Source organism: Canis aureus, chromosome 16 (genome assembly GCF_053574225.1).
Source record: "Canis aureus isolate CA01 chromosome 16, VMU_Caureus_v.1.0, whole genome shotgun sequence".
NCBI classification, from domain to species: domain Eukaryota; kingdom Metazoa; phylum Chordata; class Mammalia; order Carnivora; family Canidae; genus Canis; species Canis aureus.
In genome coordinates this window covers 12,137,975-12,158,468 of record NC_135626.1, presented here as the reverse complement: position 1 = coordinate 12,158,468, position 20,494 = coordinate 12,137,975, and the positions used below count along the sequence as shown (strand labels likewise).

Here is a 20,494-nt window from a genome sequence, read left to right as displayed (position 1 = left end):
CTCCAGGATCGCGCCCTGGGCCAAAGGCAGGCGCTAAACTGCTGCGCCACCCAGGGATCCCTTTTTCTTTCTTTTTTAAAGATTTTATTTATTTATTCATGAGAGACAGAGAGAGAGGCAGAGACATAGACAGAGGGAGAAGCAGACTCCCTGTGGGGAGCCCGATGTGGGACTCCATCCCGGGACCCTGGGATCACACTCTGAGCCAAAGACAGATGCTCAACTGCTGAGCCACCCAGGTACCTTTTTCAATCTTCAACCAAACCTGTAGGGTGAGTGGGGTGGAAGAAACATTCCCATTTTCCAGAGGAGAAAAGAAAGGCTCTGAAAGGTGAGGTGACTTCTCCGTCGTCACAAAGCTGGTGAGTGACAGAAAGAAGCCTGGAACCTGGGCCTTCTCCTGTCAGGGCTGGAGAGGACAGTCCCAGAGGGTCATTTCCTGTCCTGGGAGGTCTAGCAGGAAGTGGGGGACAGGGGGCTGGAGGAGCCCCCTGCAGCTGGCTGGCTGATGAGCCCCAAGCCAGGTGAGGCTGTCACCTATGAGTGGGGAACCCCTTCCAGGCGAGGCCCCCTGACTACAGCCCAGCCCCACCGCCTAGTGTGGGCAGCAGAGCCTCTGCGGCAACTGGTCTGCTCCCTTTAGGGACAATGTCTAAACCTGCCAGGGGTCCCACCTGAGGGCAGGATTTGGGCCACCACCTGCCTGCCCCCACTCTCTTGGGGGTGTTGCCTGCCCGACAGAGGAACAGTGAGGGTGCATGGAGTCAGGGAGCAGCTCTGCAGTCTCGAGGCCCAGGCCGGTGTGTCTGGCTCCCAGCCAGCTCTGGGGCTGGGTGCAGGGCTGGGCAGCGTCCAGGGGGCCCCAGGAGGACGCGCCGCAGCCTGGCTGCCAAGGTGGGAACTTTCTTCTAGGCATAAACAGAACCTGGCGAAGGGCCTCGGGGGGCCTCTGATTCCTGCTGTGGGCTCTGAGGTCTCCAAGCCCCTGCACGAGGAAACACCTGCTCAGCCCCAGACTGCAGTGGCGGCATGGCTCAGCGTGTGGGAGCGCTGGGGACAGGCCGCTTCCCAAGTGAAGCCCACACCCTCCCCTTGCCTGGCTGCCTGGCCAGACGCCACCGCCACCCCCCTCCAAGTCCCTGCTTGAGGAAGTGAGCCCAGGGCGGGCGGGGCAAGGGCGTCCAATGCTGGGCCTGTGCGGGGAGGACCCATGGTGCAGACACTGGCTACCTGGGAACACAGGGGACGGCATTGGTGCCTGCGTGACAGTCTCTGGCCAGGGGTCTGTCCTGAGGCTGCAAACTGCAGGGGCTCCTTTGGGCTGGCCTGGCTGTGCACAGAAACCAGTGGGGGCGGTGCCAGGCCTCCTGGAGGAGTCGCTAGCATCGGTTTGACAGGTTAGCCAGGTCAGCTCAGAAAGCCCTCAGGACTGTGTCCTGGCCAGCCTGGGCTACCTGCCACTCCCTGGACCTGGAAGTGCAAACACATGGGCCCACGAGTGGGGCAGTGGTCTGCAAACTGCAACTATCCCCCGAAAGTGCTGACCACGAGCTAGACCCAGACGCACTGAGCATCCGTGGGGCCAGTGCTCTCCCCTCCTGGGTCCCTGCAGTGAGTCTGTTCTACAGAGAAGAGCCTGAGGTTCAGAGCAGGAAAGTCACCTGCCCCCCTCCCCGCCCCCTTGCCAGACAGGAGGCAAGGATCAGGGGCTCTGATCCCAGAGCCTGAGAGACAACCCGCATCTTCAAAGGGCATTAGGAGTGATTCTGGAAACTGCCAGACAGGATGCCCTCATGCTGTTCCAAGGGCCTGCCAGCCCGCGGCCCCTCCTGTTTGGGGTCAACATTTGAGGTGAAGCTTCTTGACCTGGAGTGCTTGTGGGGTCATAAGAGGGAATGAAACCCGTGGGACAGAATAGAGCCTGTTTGTTCTGGGGGTGGGTCTTACCTGGGGGCAAATGTCAACTCTGTTTAAAATATGAACATGCACACTCAACATGGTAGGAGCAATTAAGCAGATGTGTGGTTGGATATAGCTTCTAGGCGCTCCCTGGCAGGGCCCCCAGGGCCCACGGCCAAGGCTCCTGGTAGGCGTCTCTGTCCATGCTGGGGTGCCAGGCTGGGAGACCACGGAGTGGAGGACCTGAGGCCAAGGGAAGGGCACCAGGAGCGCAGGCCCTGGGCCCCCTTCGCCCACTCTAGCCCTGCCCAGGAGGCCCCGCGCCTGCCCCGATGGCTCAGAAGCTAGCAATGCCCCCCACCACATGCCCTCCCTTGCCCTGGCCGCAGTGATGGATCATGGCCGCTGCCAGGCCACAGCAGTTTCTTCCATTGGGAAGTTGAGGCTGCCCCGCCCCCCTCCCAGCTAGCTGTGACCAGGAGGAGGATGTCCCCCTCTGCCCATCGGGTCCCTGGCCTTGGCCTGCATGGCTCAAGGGTCACACGGCCCTCCTGCACAGGCCCAAGCATAGTATGTCCCATGGGGCGGGGGTCCACAGTCCCATGTTCTAGTCCACAGCACTAGAACCATGTGCTAGGTTCTGGGCTCCAAGGAGATGGGGCCTCCTGCTGCAGGGGGCAGCCAGGCTGCCCCCCTGGAGGCAACGCTGGCCCAGACTGGATGCCCCACACGTCATGGCACCTCCCCTCCTCAGGGCCTCTTGGGATGTAGGCCAGGGCCCTGTCCCCACAGGGCTCAGGCTGGCCACGTGGGCGGGGGTGGGGTGGGGGGGAATCAGTCAGCGGAGGGGAGGACAAGTGCCTCTGGGAGGTGAGTGCCGGCTCCAACCCTTGGATCCAGAGGGAAGCTGGATCTATCAGGCTCCTGGGTCCCTGCTACATGTCCATGGGAGCTGGTGGCCTCTTGGCTGTGCAAGGCAGGGAAGGGAGTTGGGGGGAGCACCCACAGCACAGCCCACGCCCCAAGTCCCACCTGCTCTGTTCCAGAGCCACCCCAGACTTGGCCCCACTGCTGCTGCCCCGAGTGCAGGCCAGTTCAGATCCTCTGGAGAAAACGGTGACCACTGGAGCCAGGCTAGTGGCTGTGAGCAGGATTTAGACGTCACCCTGGGGCCGGGCCTCTCCACTAGGAGCCCATTCCCCCTGCCATCCACTGTCCCCTTGGGATCCGCCCTCCATGCCTTTGCAGGAGGAGGAGGAGGAGGAGGAGGAGAGAAGGAGGAGGAGGAGATGAGCCCAGGAAGAGGTGGTCAGGCCCAGGTTTTAGACTGGGGGACTGGGTGGCAGCAGAGCCAGGTGAACCCTGCTCCCTGGCTCCCCACGGCTCCTTAAATCAGAGTCAGGAGCCAGTGTGGACACCGGCCCTCAGAGACACTGGGCATGGACACCGGGCATGGCCCAGGCGCGGGTTCCCAGAAGCCAGTTCACACACATTTGGGAGAACCAACACTTTCCTCTTCTTGGGGAAGCGGAAAGCATGGCTCCTTCGCCGGCTGCCTCCTTGAGAAGATGAGTCCTTTCCTGGGGAGGGTCGCCTGGCTTGGACGGAGCAGGTGGAAAGCCTGGGAAGCCTGGCATGCCGCCTCCGGTGTGGGGTTAGCCCTGCCAGAGTCTGAGGTCAGGACAGAGCTGGTTCAAGTCCAGCAGAAGGTTCACCCTGGCGGCGGTGGGTGGGTGGGTGGGGCGCCAGACCATCATCTGTCGGCCCTCCCTGTGGCCTGAAGCTGGGTGATGGGGCACCGTGAGCCGGGCCGTGGGCACAGAACAGAGGGGTCGGGACCAGACTGCACTCACTCTCCTTGCTCTCGGTGGCCCTGAGCAAAGCCCTATACCATCATTTCTCCAACACCAGGCATCTGGGCACCTGTTTCACCTAAAGAGGGCCTGGCTGTGTCCAGGTGCCCACAGTGGGCAGGCAGGCAGCACACCAAGAACCTCGCCTTCTCCATCCTCCTGGGACACCCGCACCCCCACAGCCCTGGACCAAGGACCGAGGACAGCATGCAAACACTGTCTCCCCCCAGTTGTGTTGCCATCAGCTCTCATGTTTGTCTCCTGGGGCCACAGTAACAAGTGACCATGAACTTAGAGTCTTCAGACAGCAGAATTTTATTCTCTCCCAGTTCTGGGGTTGAAAGTCTGAAATGGAGGCGTCACAGAGTGTATTCCCTCCTGAGGCCCTGGGGTGCCTCCAGCCACAGCTGGCAGTCCTCCGAGGTTCTCTGCTTCTCTGGTCATGCTGTCCTTCTCTGGCCTTGGGTCCAAGTGTCTGTCTCCTCAGGACTTTCCCTGCTCCAGTCCTACCTTATCTCAACTACATGACATCTACAGGGACCTCAGGGGCAGAACCAAGCCCAGAGGGGATACCTGGGTGGCTCAGTGGTTTAGCGCCTGCCTTTGGCCCAGGGCGCGATCCCGGAGTCCCTGGATCGAGTCCTGCTTCGGGCTCCCGGTGTGGAGCCTGCTTCTCCCTCTGTCTGTGTCTCTGCCTCTCCTCTCTCTGTGACTATCATGAATAAATAAATAAAAAATCTTAAAAAAAAAAAAAAAAAAAAAAGAACCAAGCCCAGGGAGGGAATCGTGGCCGCAGACAGTGGTGGATTCCCCCAGGATTATCCAAGGACCCACCTCGGGCCTGTGGCTCTCCAGGGAGCATGGGTGGTCACCAATTCCTTGTGGCATCCGCGGTGGGCCCCAAGGAAGCAGGGAGGTGGGTGAGGACAGTAAAGGAGGGAGGGCAGGGAGCTGCTCTGCCAGAATGTTTCCCCCCAGGAATCTGCACCACCTGCCCCTTGCTTCCCTGGGTCTCTGCTCCTGGGTCACCTTCTGGGTCACCTCTGGTACTGACCCCCCTACCCGAATGGCTCCCCCAGCACTCTGCCTCCCTGCTGTCCTCTCTCCCTGCCCCCTGGAGCATATACTGCTGCACAAATGGCCCGACCTCAGCACCAATGCTCCTGGTTCCAATCTGTCTGATAGCTTCCCCCAGCCCCACATGCCGAGTGTGTACCTCTGCCCAGGCTGGGGTCAGCTCAGGTGGCCATTCAGCACGGGACTGACCAGCTGTGGGGCTGCCGGCCTGGGTGAGGCTCCCAGCTCCACAGACATTGCATCAGGTTCCCTGGGACCAGCAGGCCCTCCGCAGGGGTGTGGGACGGATGGACGGGAGCTCATGGAGCCCCTACCAGCCCAGGCTGTGGGCTGGAGGGTGGAGGGGTGAAGGGGCAGGGACAGCCTGCCTGTTCTCTCACATTGACTCCAAGGCTCACCGTTCTAAGTGGGAAGCTGACATTAGGACGGCCATGCTAGGGACCCTGCTCTGGGGAAGGAGGCCATATAGCCTCATGAGCAAGGGCCTCCAGGGACGGGGGGCGGGGGGGGGGCGGGGGGGGTCACCCGCATGGCAGCAGTCTGCTTCTCCTGGCGCCCAAATGTCCCCTGGTGCAGAGGGACTTCCCAGCTTGCTGCCAGGTGGGCAGCACAAGGGCAGCCACCGCCCCATGCACCCTCTCACCCTACACCAGCAGAGCCTAGGTCACCCCTCCCCAGCCCTGCCCTCGGGGCACCAGCTCTCCTTTTCTGTAAGGGAACCAGTAAGTGACAAAACCAGCTCGTCCCTCCCTGCCCAGCCTCACAGGGCAGCCACAGTGCAGTGTGCCCGCAGGGTGAGTGCTCTGCCCACACACCGCCCCCACCCCAGCAGGGTGCTGGCCTGAAAGCAGGTCCCCAGAGTCCTGGACCAGGCAGGACAGTGGCCCCTAGGGGACACACATCTAACCCCATTTCAGCCTGCTGGCTGGCACATCCTCCCTCTGCCCCTGGTGATGGCCGCACTGATTTAAGCTGTGCAAAGACCCCCAGGTGGCTGAAGCAACCAGAGAGACAGCTCGGGGCTGGGGAGGGGGAGGGCTCGGAGCCCTCTCCTCCAGCTGGGCCAACGCACTCCAGACCACATGAAAGACTTGACTTTCCTTGCTGATTTTTGAAAATTATTGCACCAAATGTTTGCCAGTGAAACGCTGATTGTGATGATAAAGAGGCTGGAGGAGCAAGAGAAAGAGCCCAGGGTAGGAGGGAGGGAGGTCACAAAACCCCCTTTCTGGGCGCAGAGCTCCAGTCCCAGGCACATCCCCCTGGAATTTGCCACCAAAGTGCCTGTTTTTATTTAAATGGCCCAGAGCAAGTCTGACTAAACTAACATTCCCACGCCAACACTCAGCAGCGCCTCTGGTTTTTGGCAAATTTTTTCCTTAGCTGTCAAGGCAAAAATATAGAAGAATTCTGGTCTCACTTAAGGACGGTCAGGGTTTTTTTCCCTTTCCCCTTGGAGACATGGAAATAACTCACAGATGTGCCGTACCTGCTAATGTTTGTGCTCCGTGTTACTTCAGAAACGCAAGTCCCTGGGCGCCCTGTAACCCAAATCACCATTTCCAGCCCCACTCGCCTCTAACGGGGGTGGGGGTGGGGGTGGGGTGGGGTGGGGGAGGACGGAAGTTCTCAACATGTTTAAATGTGTCCGGAGCAAACGGGAGGGAGCCAGGCAGCCCTGAGAAACAGGCCAAGCCAAGGATGGCGGAGCCCCACCTGGGCCAGGAGGCGGGGGCACTGGGGGGGGAGGCATGGGGCGGAGCTGGGGGTGTGGGGGCGCAGGGCCAGTTCGTTGTCAGCGGTCTGGTCTGCAGGGGCTCTTGGCCCCTCTCGAGCATTTCTTCTCTTGAAAAATTAAAGTGCACTTACTTTTAAAGGGAAATTTGCAGCTATTTTTAACCCCAGAAAGGAAGAAAGGGAGGGAGGAGGAGGCAAGGACGGAGGGAGGGAGGAGGGAGGTGGGGGAGAGGGAGGAGGGACTCCAGTGGCTGGCTTTTCCTTGAGTGACTCAGGCCCGTGCAAGCTCCGTTTCTACCCAGAGCCTGAGGGGTGGGGCCAAGCAGTTTCGTCCCCTGGGGCCCTTTCTTTTTGGAGAAAGTTCTGGGCTGCGGCCAACAGGGCTGGGCAGGGGGAAGGTCCTCAGAGCTGTCCTCCTTGGAGCCCCCACTTATCCCCTGCAGGTTCTGTAGGGCCCTGGGTCCCACGGGATGAGGCCTGGTGTGGGCAGACCCCGGGGCCAGGCTGGACTCTGCAAGCTCACTCAGAACATTGGTGCCCTGTTCATCAGATGGGCATGGTGACAGTTTCCCCATTGGGGGGCCTATGCCCCTCCGTCAGCCCCTGCCTGCAGGGCTCACCTCTGAGCGCTGGAGCCTTCTCGGAACCTGCCCCCACCATGTCCCTCCTCTGCCAAGCTCCTCTGATTCTCTCAGCCCCCAAACAAGGCCCCCGGAGTCCCTACAGGGCCTCCTCCTTGGAGTCTTGGCCTCTGAGGAGCACCAGATGTGAGCCACCAAACCCTGAGTGACCCCAACCCGAGGCCCGGCTGGGCTCAGTCCCAGGTCTGTGAACTGCTGAGGGGATCTGGGGGCCTGATCCTTCTGGGGCTGGGGCTCCTCCTTCTCAGGGCTTGGGATACCATGCCCAGGGCCACCTGAAGTTGGGGTTTCCTCTCGGAGCAGTCCGGGGACTGCTGAGAGTGGCAGGTGGTCTCTGTTGGGTCAGTACTGCTTTGGCTGCCCTACAGCCTATTTCTCAAACGACAAGTCCTGTGGCCCTCAGAGGCCACACCAGCCTGTTCTCACGAGCACACCTGCTCAGGGAGGCAAGCTACCTGTTAGGGGACTTGCCCGGGCATAACATGCTCCCCAGGCTCTGGGGCCTGCCTCCAAGATGCCAGCTCTCCTCCCTGGACCTCACAGGCAGGAGGGAGCTGACCCCCGGCCTGTGCTGACAAGAGGCAGTGGGGCTCCCAAGCCATGGCCCCAGGGGAGCTAGGCATACAAGCCCCCCACCAACAGGCAGGGCCCCCAGCAGAGCCCCACAGTCCTGGGAGTCATAGCTGCATCTGTGGTGGACCGGGAGCTACAGGGACAGGTCTATGACTGCACACTCCCTAGATGATCTAGTGCAGGGATCATCCCAAGTGCCCCTGGATGGCTTCCTGGAGGAGGCTAAGGAGGGAGGAGTCATATCTGCAGAGGACAAGATGTGCAGACAGCAGGGTGGGGAACTGACCCATGCAGACTGGCCCTGGGCAGATGCCCAGCACCTGCAGGTAAGCCTGGCTGGTCTGTTCCTCCTGCAGATGGCTAGGTGCACACCTGGGCCTGGGGACCCCTGCATGAAGTGCCAGGGGCAAGCTCTAGGCCCTCACCTATGCCCTACCTCCTCAGAACAGGGGGGCCCTCCAAGGTCTGCCCGAAGGAAAGCACTGCAAGAAGCCAGTAGAGCCCCCCACGCATACCCCCCACGTGGCGATGTGCTGCCGGAGCCCAGCGTCCTGCTCAGGACCGGGTAGCTAGCCCTGGCCTGTCCACCTGAAGCCACATCATGGAGCCACTACATCCACACCTTGGGAAAACACTCAAACTTCTGGGAAATGCTCCTGGTTGGTCTTCAGTAGAAAAAAGTAGATAGGACTTTATTATTTATTTATTAAAGATTTCATTTATTTATTCATGAGAGACACACAGAGAAAGGCACAGACACAGGCAGAAGGAGAAGCAGGCTCCATCCATGCAGGGAGCCTGACGTGGGATTCGATCCTGGGTCTCCAGGATCACACCCTGGGCTGAGTAGATAGAAAACTTTATCTTTTTATTATTCATTTTTTTAAAGATTTTATTTGTTTATTCATAGAGACAGAGAGAGAGAGACAGAGGCACAGGCAGAGGAAGAAGCAGGCTCCATGCAGGGAGCCTGACGTAGGCCTCGATCCAGGGTCTCCAGGATCACACCCCAGGCTGCAGGCGGCACTAAACCGCTGCACCACCAGGGCTGCCCTAGATAGGACTTTAGAAAAGACTTGGCAAAGGAGGGACTGAGGCCCAGGGGGGGACGGGGGGAGCATCTGTCAGGGCCCAGGGCTTGTAACGGGTGGGGAACAGGCTGGACGCTCCTCAGGCCCCTGGGCTCTCATCACAAGCAGGTCAGGTATGTTTTACAATGAACTTCAAAGGTGGTGAGTGAGGACCTTCTCCTGTGTTCTGGAATCTTCCCACAGTCACTCTGGAGGGCACCCTCGTGCCAGGTCAGGCCAATGGCTCAACTTGTGAGCTCTTGCTCCTCCCCTCAGCACCCTCCCCTCTGCTTTAGGATGCTTGCAACCCATACCCTCCCTGGTGGGCTGCCCCCCACCCGCAAACCATACAGGACAGCAGGGAGTGTGCACACACTGCCCTCCGCAGCCCTCAGGCGCCCAGACTTGGGCGGACCAGGAGGGAGCTAGTCCTGGCCCAGTTTTTCTGAAATATCAGGAGCATGTGCTTACCTTCCCCCAACCCCCTTGGGCTGCGAGGGGTCCAAGGACACCAGAAGCACCACACCAATCGCTGCCAGAAGGAACAAGCACAGCCCTCCATGACCAGGACACTCAGCCCTTGCTATAGCTTACAGTCCTTGGGAGCTTGAAACACATCCCCCAAGCAGACCCAGCCACTGCGCACTACCCCCTCAAAGTGGGGCTGGGGGCAGGAATGGGCCAAATGTCAGCATGGCCTCCTCAGCCCACCCCCCCCCCCAAGGCACCCTAGTATTCATGGAGGCAGCAGGCAGAACACGTCAGTCAGTCTGCCTAAGGTGAGAGCGTGGGGGCCTTAGCTCCAACAGGGCCTGGCAAGCTGACCCGGGAGACACCAAGAACTGAGGTCCCCTGGACACTGCTAGTAACCCCTCTGGAAGCCAGCCCTGCAGCCTCACCCCTATTGGCTCCCAGATTCCCCATCCCCACCGCGGCCCTGTCTCAGCCCCCATCCTGAGCCAGGTAGGCGCCCCATCCAGCTCCACACCGCCCCTGCCCTCCATCTGGTTCTGGGGTGGCCTGCACCTTTCATCTACCTCTATTTCCTTGTTTCTCCCAGTGGCAGGCACCAAACATCCACAGGTCCTAGGTCGGAAACCCCTCCCCTCCCTTCCCCTCCCCTCCCTCGAATCCCCTGGCCTGGGAAGCTTGAATCAGGACAGACAAGAAGGCAAGGCCAGAAAAAGCTGAAGCCTAACGTGTGAATGAAAAAGTTTCGCATCCACATGCCAGGGCCCTGCCCACCCCCTTCCCATCCATCTCAGGCCAGCCCCCTGCCTAGGCCATGCACGAGCCCTTCCCTGCCCCAGCCACTCTGGTTTGCCTGGGGTTTCCCTGGCCCCTGTTGCCCCTGGGGTGCCCAAGGCAGCAGATGGCCCAGGGGTCAGAAGCCTGGGAAGCCTGGCAAGCCCGGCTGTCCTGTCCACCATGGGCTAATGAGAGCACCCAGCTCCCGGGTGAGGCCCAGAGCAGAGCTGGCACAGCTTGGCAGACCCAGGTAAGGCTCCCCTCCCCCAGGACTTCCCCTCCCCTCCTCCCTCCAGGGCTCCCTCCTCCCCTCTCTCCAGAGCTGTTCCAAGGCAGGAAGGTGAAAACCTGCTCCCAAGCCAGGGCTGAACCTTTGGCCTGGAGCCTGTTGGCAGAATGCAGGCCCCCAGTGGAGGGCACTTGAGCAGCCTGGAGGAGCACCCCCCAGCCTGAGGCCTTCAGTCCTTCCCCAAGAGTAGACAGGGATGTAGTGGGTAGAGCCCTGAGTCTATGAGCTGGGACGGGAGGATAGGGATGGACTGCAGCCATCCTCTTCCTTGTAGGGATAATGTGCTCCTCCAGGCTGCCAGGCTGCTGTTATATAAACATCTCTGCAGCCTCCAGGCGCCTCAGGTCACGGGCACTGGCCGAGAGAGAAGTCACCCCAGGCTCTGCACTGTGCAGCCAGCTTCTGGAAGGAGGCAGGCAGCTGTCTTGGCCTGGCCTGGCTGGCCCTCTGGCACTCACAGCATCCCAGCCACCACCAGCGCTCCAGGACAGGTGTGCCAAGAAGAGTGGGCAGGAGTCAGGTGTGAAATCTGCCCACCACCGGGCATCCCACTCTACCTACATCGCAAGTCTCCCTGCAAGGCGACTGCGCTACCAGCCTCTAGGCTCTGCAGTCCTGCAGGTGCTCTGGCCTGCCGCCCTTCACACAGCCAGGTCCCTCTCAGCCTGGCATCACCCACTCCAGAGGGCCGTGGGCATGCGCGGCTGGGTGGTTGTACCTCCTCCCACGGTGCTGACCAACCTTTGTTGGGATGGGGGTGTCTGTCCCCAGGGCCAGGCCATGAACTTTGGTTTCAGCAGGGGCCGTGGCAGGCATCTGGAATGCCCAGAGCTTAACCCCACTTGGCACAGGATGCCCAAATCTGGCAACGTGGCGGAGAAATAAATCATCCGGAAGGAGCACGTGGGAGGGGCCCAGGGCTGCCCTGGGGCTCGCAGAGGGTCTGCTGGACTCGTGTGCTTGCCGGGCATCTGAAAGGGAGGCGCCCGAAGAAGGGGCTGGTCAGCGAGCAAGAGCGTCTGGAGGCGGGTCCCTCCTGGGGGAGTAGTAGCAGCGCAGTCCGTTGGGCAGCCGTTGGCCCGAGGTGGTTTCACTGGGGCACCCAGCGCTCTCCAGAAACAGAGGCCCCGGCGCCGCCATCCCTGGGGGTCAAGTGCCCGGCCTGTCTCCTGGAGGCTCGCCACGGGGACCTGAGCCCCTGGGTCGGGGGCTTCCCTACGGCCGCGGGGGCACGAGTCCTCCCCGAGCTCCAGTCACGGCCCCGGGTCCCCCACAGGCCTTGGCCGCTCCTCCAGCTCCTCAGCCGCGCACGTACCCTTAGGCCCCACTCGCCCCACTCAGCTCGCACCTCCTCGGCTATTGAGATGCAAATCTTTGTCAATTGTCGCCGAGCGCGGCGTAAGTCAGAGGCGGATCCTTCCGCAGTCCTGAACCAAACTTTTTGCCGCTGAAAACTTTCGAACAAGAAGTAGTCCCTAGGTCCGACCTCCGACGCCCCTTCGCCCCGCCGCGGCCCCCGGCCCCCGGGGGCCCGGGCGTTCGAGGCGCGCCCAGCTGCGGGGAGACGCGGGGAGGTCGCGGGGCACGCAGGGGCGCAGCCGGCGAGGGCGAGGGCGAGGGGTGCGGAGGGATCGGCAGGGCGGGCCCGAGGGGCGGGGCCGGAGGGGGGGCGGAGCGCACCGCGGCCTGCGCCTCACTAGTGCCTCGGCCGCGGGAGGGAGCGCAGGGGCGCGGGGCGCGGGCACGGGCGCGAGCGCAGCGGAGGAACGAGCCGGGGCGCGAGCCGGGCCCGAGGCCGCGAGGGCCCCGCGTCGCCCGCCCGCCCGCCCGCCGGGAAGCCGGGAAGCCGGGAGCCGCCGCCGCCGCCGCCGCCGCCGCCGCCGCCGCCGCCGCCGCCGCCGCCACCGCCGCTCGTGGGACCGTCCGGCGCGCCCCGTGCGCGGCAGCCCCGCTGTCCCGGCTCGGGAGGCCGCCGCGGGCAGCGGGCAGCGGGCGGGCAGGCATGCCGCCGCTCCTGCCTCCCCTGCTCTGCCTGGCGCTGCTGCCCGCGCTCGCCGCACGAGGTAGGCGCCCGCCCGCGAGCCCGCAACTTTCTGCGCCCTCCGGAAACTTTGGCGGCGCCTACGCGCGCGCCCCGGCCGGCCCGGAGCCGGCGGCAGGGGCGGGAGAGGGGCGCGGGGCGACCCCGGGCGCAGGAGAAGGACCGACGGGAAGGGCTCGCGCCGCCCGCGCGCGGAGCCGGTGTGAAGGAAGCCGGGCGCGGGGCGCTCGGAGCGCCTGGGACCCCGGCGGGCCCAGCCCTGGGCTCGCCCTCCGTCAGCCACGCGTGGGGCTTGCCGCCGGGGCAGGCGGGCTGGCTGCCTACTCCTTTTCGATTTGAATCGAGTCGGTTTTGGTTTCCTGTTGCTTTGGGGACCATTTATCTTTTTCGTCGCCTCTGGCCCGCGCCGGGGGCGGATGCCGGGCGCGGATGCCGGGCGCGGAGCGTGGGGTCCAGGCGCGGCGCTGCCCTTACGGAGCAATGCGGGGCGGGTGGGGCCGGGCGGCCTCAGCGCTCGGGAGGGCTGGCGAGGGAAGGACGCAGCACCCCCTTCCCACGCCCGATCGCCACCCCCGTCCCCGCTCCCATGCAGCTTGCCGGTGGGGGGGGGGGTGCGGGGTGCGGAACACCCAGCCCCTACCGGCCTGACTTTCACTTTGCGGAGTTCAAGTTTAGAAATGTAGCGAGGGCTGAGAGGCCGTGGAGAAGGAACGCTTCTCTCTCCACTTCACATCAGGGATCCGGTGGTAACTGAGTCCTCTCTTCCCCTGAAAGTTCGTGGGGAGAATTAGCTCCCTGCTTCCAGAAGGTGGGGTTCCAAGTCACATCCCGTACCTGCACCCCCCCCCCCCAAGGGGCTTAATTCACAGGTCGCTGGTACCACGGGGAGGGAACGACTGGATTAATCCCTTCTTGGGAATGGGGTCGAATTCTTTCCAAATAGGGCATCTCCATCCTCCTCCCCTGGGTGTATCTGGGGGTGACCGACGCAGAGCAGGTATTGGGTGTCCTGGAGGCGGCTCCGGGTCCCCGAGGTGCAGCCCCACTGCCCCAGGAGGCGGCCCTGTTGACAATGGGCTGCTCTGATTCCGAGGCTGGCGCTTTTTCGGCGGGCGGGGCGTTGAGCTTTGCAGCTGTCGCCTTTTCCCACGAGCTGGGGTGGGGGGCAGTGTGGCCACCCCACCCCTCAGCACCGCCCCCTCCCAGAACATGTTTGAACTGCAAGACAATCTTGGTGGCTGGATAGGGGCCCCAGCCCAGTTGGGCTCCCCGTTGAAGATGGGTTGGGGGTGCAGAGTTTGGAAGAGTGGCCCAGGGACATCTCAGATTCCCTTCATTGTTGTCCAGATGGCATTTCAGGCCTCCTTGGCCCATATGGAGCATGACCTGTCCACCTGCCACCCTGCCAACCTGTTGCCCTCCCCCCCCCCCGCCCCGTTTCTGACTACAGAACTCTGGGCAGAATGTGGAAGCCCTTTGGGGTCCCCATTTGGGAGGGTTCCTGAGGTCCCCTGCCCCCAGCAACCCCGTGATGAGGCAGAGCTGTCTAGGTGAGGGGCTGCTGTACCCCTTGGGGTGGGCCTTTCCCTGGGCTGAGGGCCCTTGTGCCACCCAGGCTGATCTCTTGCCTCGCCCCTCCCAGGTCTGCGATGTTCCCAGCCCAGTGAGAGCTGCTTGAATGGCGGGAAGTGTGAAGTGTTCCTCAACGGCACAGAAGCCTGTGTGTGAGTACGCACCCCTGCGCCCCTGTGGGGACCTGTTGCTTTTGTCGGGAGCAGAGCCCCTGCCTTCTGCAGCAGGGGCCAGCAGGGACAGAACACTAGGCCATTGTCTTCTGGAGATGGCCCAGAAGGCTGGGCGCGGTCACGTGCTACTTTTATTGGACAAAGTCTGGCAATTACTTAATCACCAGCAATTATGTTGCGTGTGGAGCTGGTCTGGCCGCTGGAGGTTCGAGCACGCCTTGTGCACCACCTTGGACTCCTGGGGTGCTAGGTGGGGATTCCCAGTACCCCGTTTCTTCCTAAAGTCTCTGAGAAACGACTGCCCTGCCAGGGGAGGCTGTGGACCTTTAGAGAAGCCCTGCCCATAGGGGTGCCTCCCGAAGATCAGCCAGTGCTGACCCTCACAGAAATGGGCTGTTTCAGCCCGACCCCTCTGGGCCCTCTGCGGCCTCTAGCACCCCCTCTCCAACCTCAGGTGAGGTTGGGGAACTCTTCGGGAGCCCATCTCATAGGTTAGGGGTGGGTGGGAGTGTACCTGCCAGAGCTTGGTCTTTGTCTTGGCATCTGTAGCTTCAGCCCTGCTGCCATCCGGCCCATCACCTGCTGGGCTGGTCCGCAGCTGGAGTGGGAATGTGTGTGTCCTGCGGGGGCGCCCCCGCCTCGGGCGGGGAGTCCTGTTAGAGTCCGCACCCTGCCTGCCCATGCACCCTCGCCTGTGTGCCCTGCCTGCCCCTGCGCAGCGGCCTCACCAAAGTTTTTCTGTTGCGGCTGGTGCCCTTCAGCTTGACTTCTTCCTTGATGGGACTATGAGGAGGTGCTTGGTGGCTGGAAAAAGGTCCCCTCCTCCCGCCGGGGTGCAGGGCGGGGGGTGGGGGGCGCACAAAGGAAGCAAGGGCTCCCCAGCCAGTCCTGGGTCCTCCTCAGCGTGCTGCATTCCCACTGCCGAGGGCCCCTTCCCTTGACAACCCTTGGCCCGTGGGCAGGCAGCCCCTCCTTCGCTGCCCCCACCCTCCCCAAACTGAAGCCAATTAAACAGGTCTGTGAGCAGTTTAATAGACAAAGAGGATTGTGTCTTTGTCAGACGCTAATGAATGCACACTACTTTTTTTTTTTTTTTTTTTTGCTTTTTTGGGGCCTTTTTCTTTTCCTCCAGAAGCCTCACCGACGCTTGATGCCCTAAATCTTGTTTCCTTTCATTCAGAGACCGACAGCTGGGATTCAGGGGAAGCGCAGCGGCTATTGTTGGGAGGCGGATTAATGCCGTGTGATTAATTATGCGTGGCTTCCCAGAATGCACGACTCCCTTCCCGCCGGCCCTGTGCCTGCTCTGGCTGCCCGCTCACCCATGGGGCGTGGGGGGGGTCTCTGTACTTCTGCCGAGCGCTTTGGGAAGGCAGGAGGGGTGCTGTGCTGGGGAGGGTGGGAGTGGTCTCCTATCTCTGCCACCGAGGAGGAGCAGGGACAGCTCAGCCCCAGGGGACACTGGGGTGTCTGGGGGCTGAGCCTGGGCCACAAGCGGATGCCTTGGGGTGCAGGCTATTGCAGCCCCCTCCTTGGCATTGGAGTGAGACACTTCAAGGGGACAGGGCAATAGTGCAGCATGTTCTCCTGCCCCTCAATCCTAGAGCCTGCCTGCCCAAGCCTGGCCACTGCTCAGGGCTTTGGTGCTGGCCTTGTCTCTTCCCCGGGGCCTGGTGCTCCCCCCTCTCCTTGGCGGGAAGCCTGCCTCAGTCCCGCCTGGCACTCAGCCAAACTCGGCCCACAGAGACCCCATTGTGCACACCCCACAGATCCACTTAAAAGGCGGAACGGAAGCACCATCCTCAGAGGCCCTACCTCTGGGTGGCACTGTGTTGGAGGCCAGGGACCAGAGCGGGGACAGGGTTCCAGCCAGGCCCCGCCATGGAGAGGCCACTTGTGGCCACTGCTGTGAGGGGCCGTGGTTCCCTCTGCCCCGTGGCCTGTGCCCTCTGCTGGGACCTTCTGTTCCCTTGAGACCCCAGAACATCTGCCAGTGTGGGAGGCCCCACTCTCCTGGCTGAGCAGCAAAGCACCTTCTTTTCTCAAAGGTGTTAGGGTGCCAACCTGAGAGTATGAGTTCTAATTCTGTAGTGCTCATCCTGGACTCTCAGGAAGCTTTTTGACGTTTTGGGTTGGTTTGCTGGCTCCCTATGGATCAGATGTGGGAAACGGTGGTGTCACAGGGCCAAGCGTGTTAGTACCTGGTGAATCATGTTTCCACCCCAAAAAGAAGGAACCTTCCCCCAGAAGCCACCTGTTAGGTGGCTGCAGGGCTCAGGATTGGTGTGAACGCCTTCCCAGGATGTCACCAGGTGGCTGAGGCATGGCAGACCAAGGGCTGCCTGTCCCTATGGGCAGAATGCTGTTTCTGGACAGCTGCCATATGCGGTGGCCCTGCAGGTGGGCCCAAGGTGGTCATCACAGCCCTCGCCAGGCCTGTCAGTGCACAGGGGGGGATGCTCAAGTGGGGCCCCTCTTTTGTTTGAGGGAGGGAGAGGCCTGAAGGGACTGTTGTCTGGGTGAGCATGCATTCTCGGTGTGAAAGGCTCAGAGTAGCTGCCCGGACCTGCGTTGGGGCCCCAGAGTGGCTAAGAGAGTCCCCCTACCTGCAGGGAAGTCTCCTCCCCTGGGGCGTCTTCCAGGCAATCGCAGAAGCAGGGTAAGCACCTGGGAGGGATGGCCAGCTGGGTGGCCGGTGGTGACCGTTAGCTTGGGATCATCCCATCCTTGAGGTCTGGCCCCACCACCCACCAGGTCTGTGACCCCGGGTCATCAGGTCACCTGAACTCTGACTCCCCATCTGTAATATGCGGCTGACCCACGTTTGATCTCTGCCATGGTGCGGGGATTGCATAAGAGCGGCGAGCTTCAGGCCCCCGCCACCAGGGTCCGTGCCCCTCTGGCCTCCCTGCCTTCTCCTTTTGAGCTGACACGGCTGGTTTCAGGATCCTCATTCTCGAATGTTTAGTTGGTGGATGAGTTAATTCAGAGAACCCAGGAGGTGCTGCCTGGGGAGGGCTCCTTGACTCTGAGGCGTGGTGTTCATCACCATGGCCTTGGCTCTGCCCCGTGCTTCTCTTTGCTTTTTTCCAAAGAGGCTGTTGAGTGCCGCCACGTGCTGGGCTGTGCCCTGGGCGTCGGCTCTGGGGCTCAGGTCAGACAGCCCCGGCCCTCGTGGAGGTGACTTTGTGGGGCAGCAGACGACAGCACGTGGGTGTGACTAGTCAGGCAGAGGTAAGCGCCGTGGGCGGGGCAGCCCGACCCAGGCCTGACATGGCCCCTAGCAAGCCTGTGGCACCACATGGGTGTCCTACCAAGGTTGTGGAGTGCAGAGTGGTACCTGGCGCTGCCTCTCCCTGTCCCCGACACCTGCGATCCTAACCGCGGCCCCAAGCTGTCCCTGGCCACTGTTCAAGGAAGCCAATGGACGACTTCCCTTTCCAAGAGGAGGTTCAGAGGCTGGGGGGCGGGGTGGGGGAAGTGACTTGGCCATCGGCCCTGGGCTCCTGTCACCTGGGTCCTGGGTCGGCAGTTTCCACTGAGTCACCTGGGAGTCTTGGGGGAGGAACAGGCCAACGCTCACAGTTGCTGTGGGGTTTCCTCTGCGTCTGCCTTGCTGGGGCCTCCGGGCCCCGGGTAGAAACACATGTGCTAGACACCTAACCCAGTGTGAGCCAGACCCGTTCCTCTACCCACCTGCTTTGTGCGGGAGATGTCAAGGACATACCTCCTTGGAAGGAGGACGCCTCCTGGGGCCAGGCCCAGCCCCTGAACAGCAGCTAACAGTTTTCCCACTGAAAATAAATATCTGTTTTGTAAAAGAGAAAGGAAACTATGCCCTTAGCAGGAAGAGGGTGGAGCCGGGCCAGCAGTTGACAGAGGAGCAGCCCTTCAGCGGGACGCGGGAGGCACGGTCTGGGTGTGGGGACCCCCAGCAGCTGGCGGCAGGAGAGGGGCCCGCGGGATGACCCTGCTCCACGTCCCCAGCACCAGGGCATAGAGCCAGGACCCCCCGGGAGCCAGCACTGGCCCCTCTTAACTGTGCCATTGGCGGGTAGGGGAGCCTGGCTGGCCAGTGGGGCCCCCCAGGCAGTGCTGGGCCCAGGGCTTGCACCCTTCTGGGGTGGGGAGGGCACCTTTCCTGTTTCATGTCTTGTCTATAAATAGTGAAAGGATGTGGCTTTGCAGAGCTGATTGAGCATCTAGATTGCTTTCCTCAACAACGTAACAGTAATAACTCCACGCACAGACAGCTGCTTTTATCCGGCCTCATAAAACCCCTGGCAGACATTACTCAACTGGCCCACACCCCCTCCAGGGGGTGGCCAGCTCTGCTTGTCTCTTCCTTTAAAGCCAGTTTACAGGTGGGAAAAACTGAGGCCGACAAGGGGAGAGGCCGGGGTGGGGGTGGGGATCTGAAGCCAGCTTACATCAGCCCTCACCTTTGTGTTCAGGCACATCCATAACTTCCCAGAGGCTTCAGGGGGCGGCCAGCTTTAGGGTCTCATGACTGTAGGTCCGGATGTGTCTGCTGGTCCTGAAGTGCCCTGAGACAGCCGAGGCTTGACAGGGCTGATGGAAGACGTGGGCCCAGCCTGGCTCTGCTTGGCTGTGCCCCCTCAGACACATATCTCCTCCGTGGGCCTCAGTTTCTCCCTCTGTGTGTGAGGGAGCTGGGTTTGGTGGCCCCTGGAGATCGCCCCCCAGCAGTGTCCCAGCAGGACCTGGGGATGGGCCTGTAAAGCCCTGGATGCCGAGGGCACCCCTTGGGGAGTCAGGCCTGGCCATGCGGCAGGGCAGGTTCCAGGGCAGGTTCTACCAGTCTGGGGCCAAGCTCTGGGTTCCCTGCAGGGAAAGGAGTGCCTTTTGGGGAGGGGCTAGAGATCCCCAGGTGTCCTGGAGGAGTGCAGGCAGGCCCAGGAAGGCCCTCCCTGAACAGGCTTCTGGGTCTCCTCAGGACCTTGACCCCCTGCCCTGCTCCGAGGACACGGGGGTTGACAGGTAGATTTGGGGGTGCCAGGATCAGTCACATGCATCATAAATGTTGCTGTTTCAGCCACTGCAAGTGTGCAATTCAGGGGCATTTAATACGTTTACAAGGCTGTGCCACCACCAGCGTGGTCTGCTTCCAGAGCTTTGCCCCCTGCCCTACACCCCCCACCCCGGCCCCTGCTCTCCCCTCAGGGCTGCTCTCTGGCTCTGAAACATCAAGTCTGCATTGGCCTTGCCTGCGCCCAGCACCTACTAAGTGCTCCATAATGGCCCTCCTCCCGCCACACCCCTGCAGTGCCAGCTCTGCAGCCTTGCGTGCTCCTCCCCTGGGCTGGCCCCGCAAAGTGCATCCCGTCCTTGCGGCTCAGCCCTAGCAGGGCCTGCTCTGCTCCCTATCTCTGGAGGTACCCGTCCTGGATGTTTCCTGTCCCGCCCTGGCGGCTGCTGTGTGTCTGTGTGAGCCCACCTGGCCTGGACACCACGTCAGGGCTTCTGCCCTCCTAGCAAGGGCACAGCCTGCCCGGGACTGTCACGGGTGGCTTGGCACAGGGCACCAGCACCCAGGTCCTTTACGGTCTGGGGTTGACATTCACAGGAGGTGGGGGCAATGGGTGTTGGATGGCTTCCTGAAAAACTGGCATTCTTTTCTGGACCTGTGTGACCAGCCAGCAGTGCTAGTGCCCCTGGCGTGTCCCTGGGGAGTCGCCCAGGAAAGCTGGACACGCCCGTGGTCCCAGCCCGCTCAGGGTCCACGTTTACTTGCAGCCTCTGCTCCCACGGGCCACCAGGCACATGGGGCTGCGGAGCTGGCATTGCAGGGACGTGGTGGAGGAGGGCTTTGACAGAGCATTTAGTAGGTGCTGGGAGTGTCAAGGCCGCTGCAGGCCCTACCATGTGGGAGCAGAGACACAGTGTTTCAAAGCCAGACTCCCGGGCAGACAGCAGGCCTGAGAAGAGTGTGTGCGTTCATCACCCACTGCCTGAAAGACTCGGTGCTGTGGGGAGGGCTCCCCGCCTGCATGTGCCAGGCCTGCTGCAGCCCTGGGCTGCATCCATGGGGGGTGGGGTGGGTAGGGGGTGGGTGTCGAGCACAGGGGCGGGATAGGTCAGCAGGCAGCACAGCCCCAAGCAGAGGGTGAGGGCAGGAGCACAGTTGGGGCCCTTGGTCCCCAGCCGCACCCCCTGACTGCTTCCCAGTCTCTTCCTGGATTCTCAGGGTCAGCTCAGAGGTACCAGGTGTGGCCCTACTGAGGGCACTGAGCCCCACACAAGGTGAGAGGGGCTAGGGCTAGGTGCCTGGTCCCTTGCTTGGCGACACAGGTGGAGTCC

The 20,494-nt window shown here is 62.1% G+C and overlaps 1 protein-coding gene across 1 annotated transcript in view; it reads left to right on the top strand.

Moving 5' to 3' along the window:
- Window positions 1-12,309: 12,309 nt before the first annotated feature.
- Window positions 12,310-20,494, top strand: part of NOTCH1 (notch receptor 1) — a 43,502-nt gene continuing 35,317 nt past the window's right edge. Inside the window, exons 1-2 of the mRNA XM_077851414.1 lie at window positions 12,310-12,450; window positions 14,071-14,152. Coding sequence (XP_077707540.1) covers window positions 12,390-12,450; window positions 14,071-14,152 — 143 coding nt within the window. The 5' untranslated portion in view covers window positions 12,310-12,389. The remainder of the gene's footprint in view (window positions 12,451-14,070; window positions 14,153-20,494) is intronic.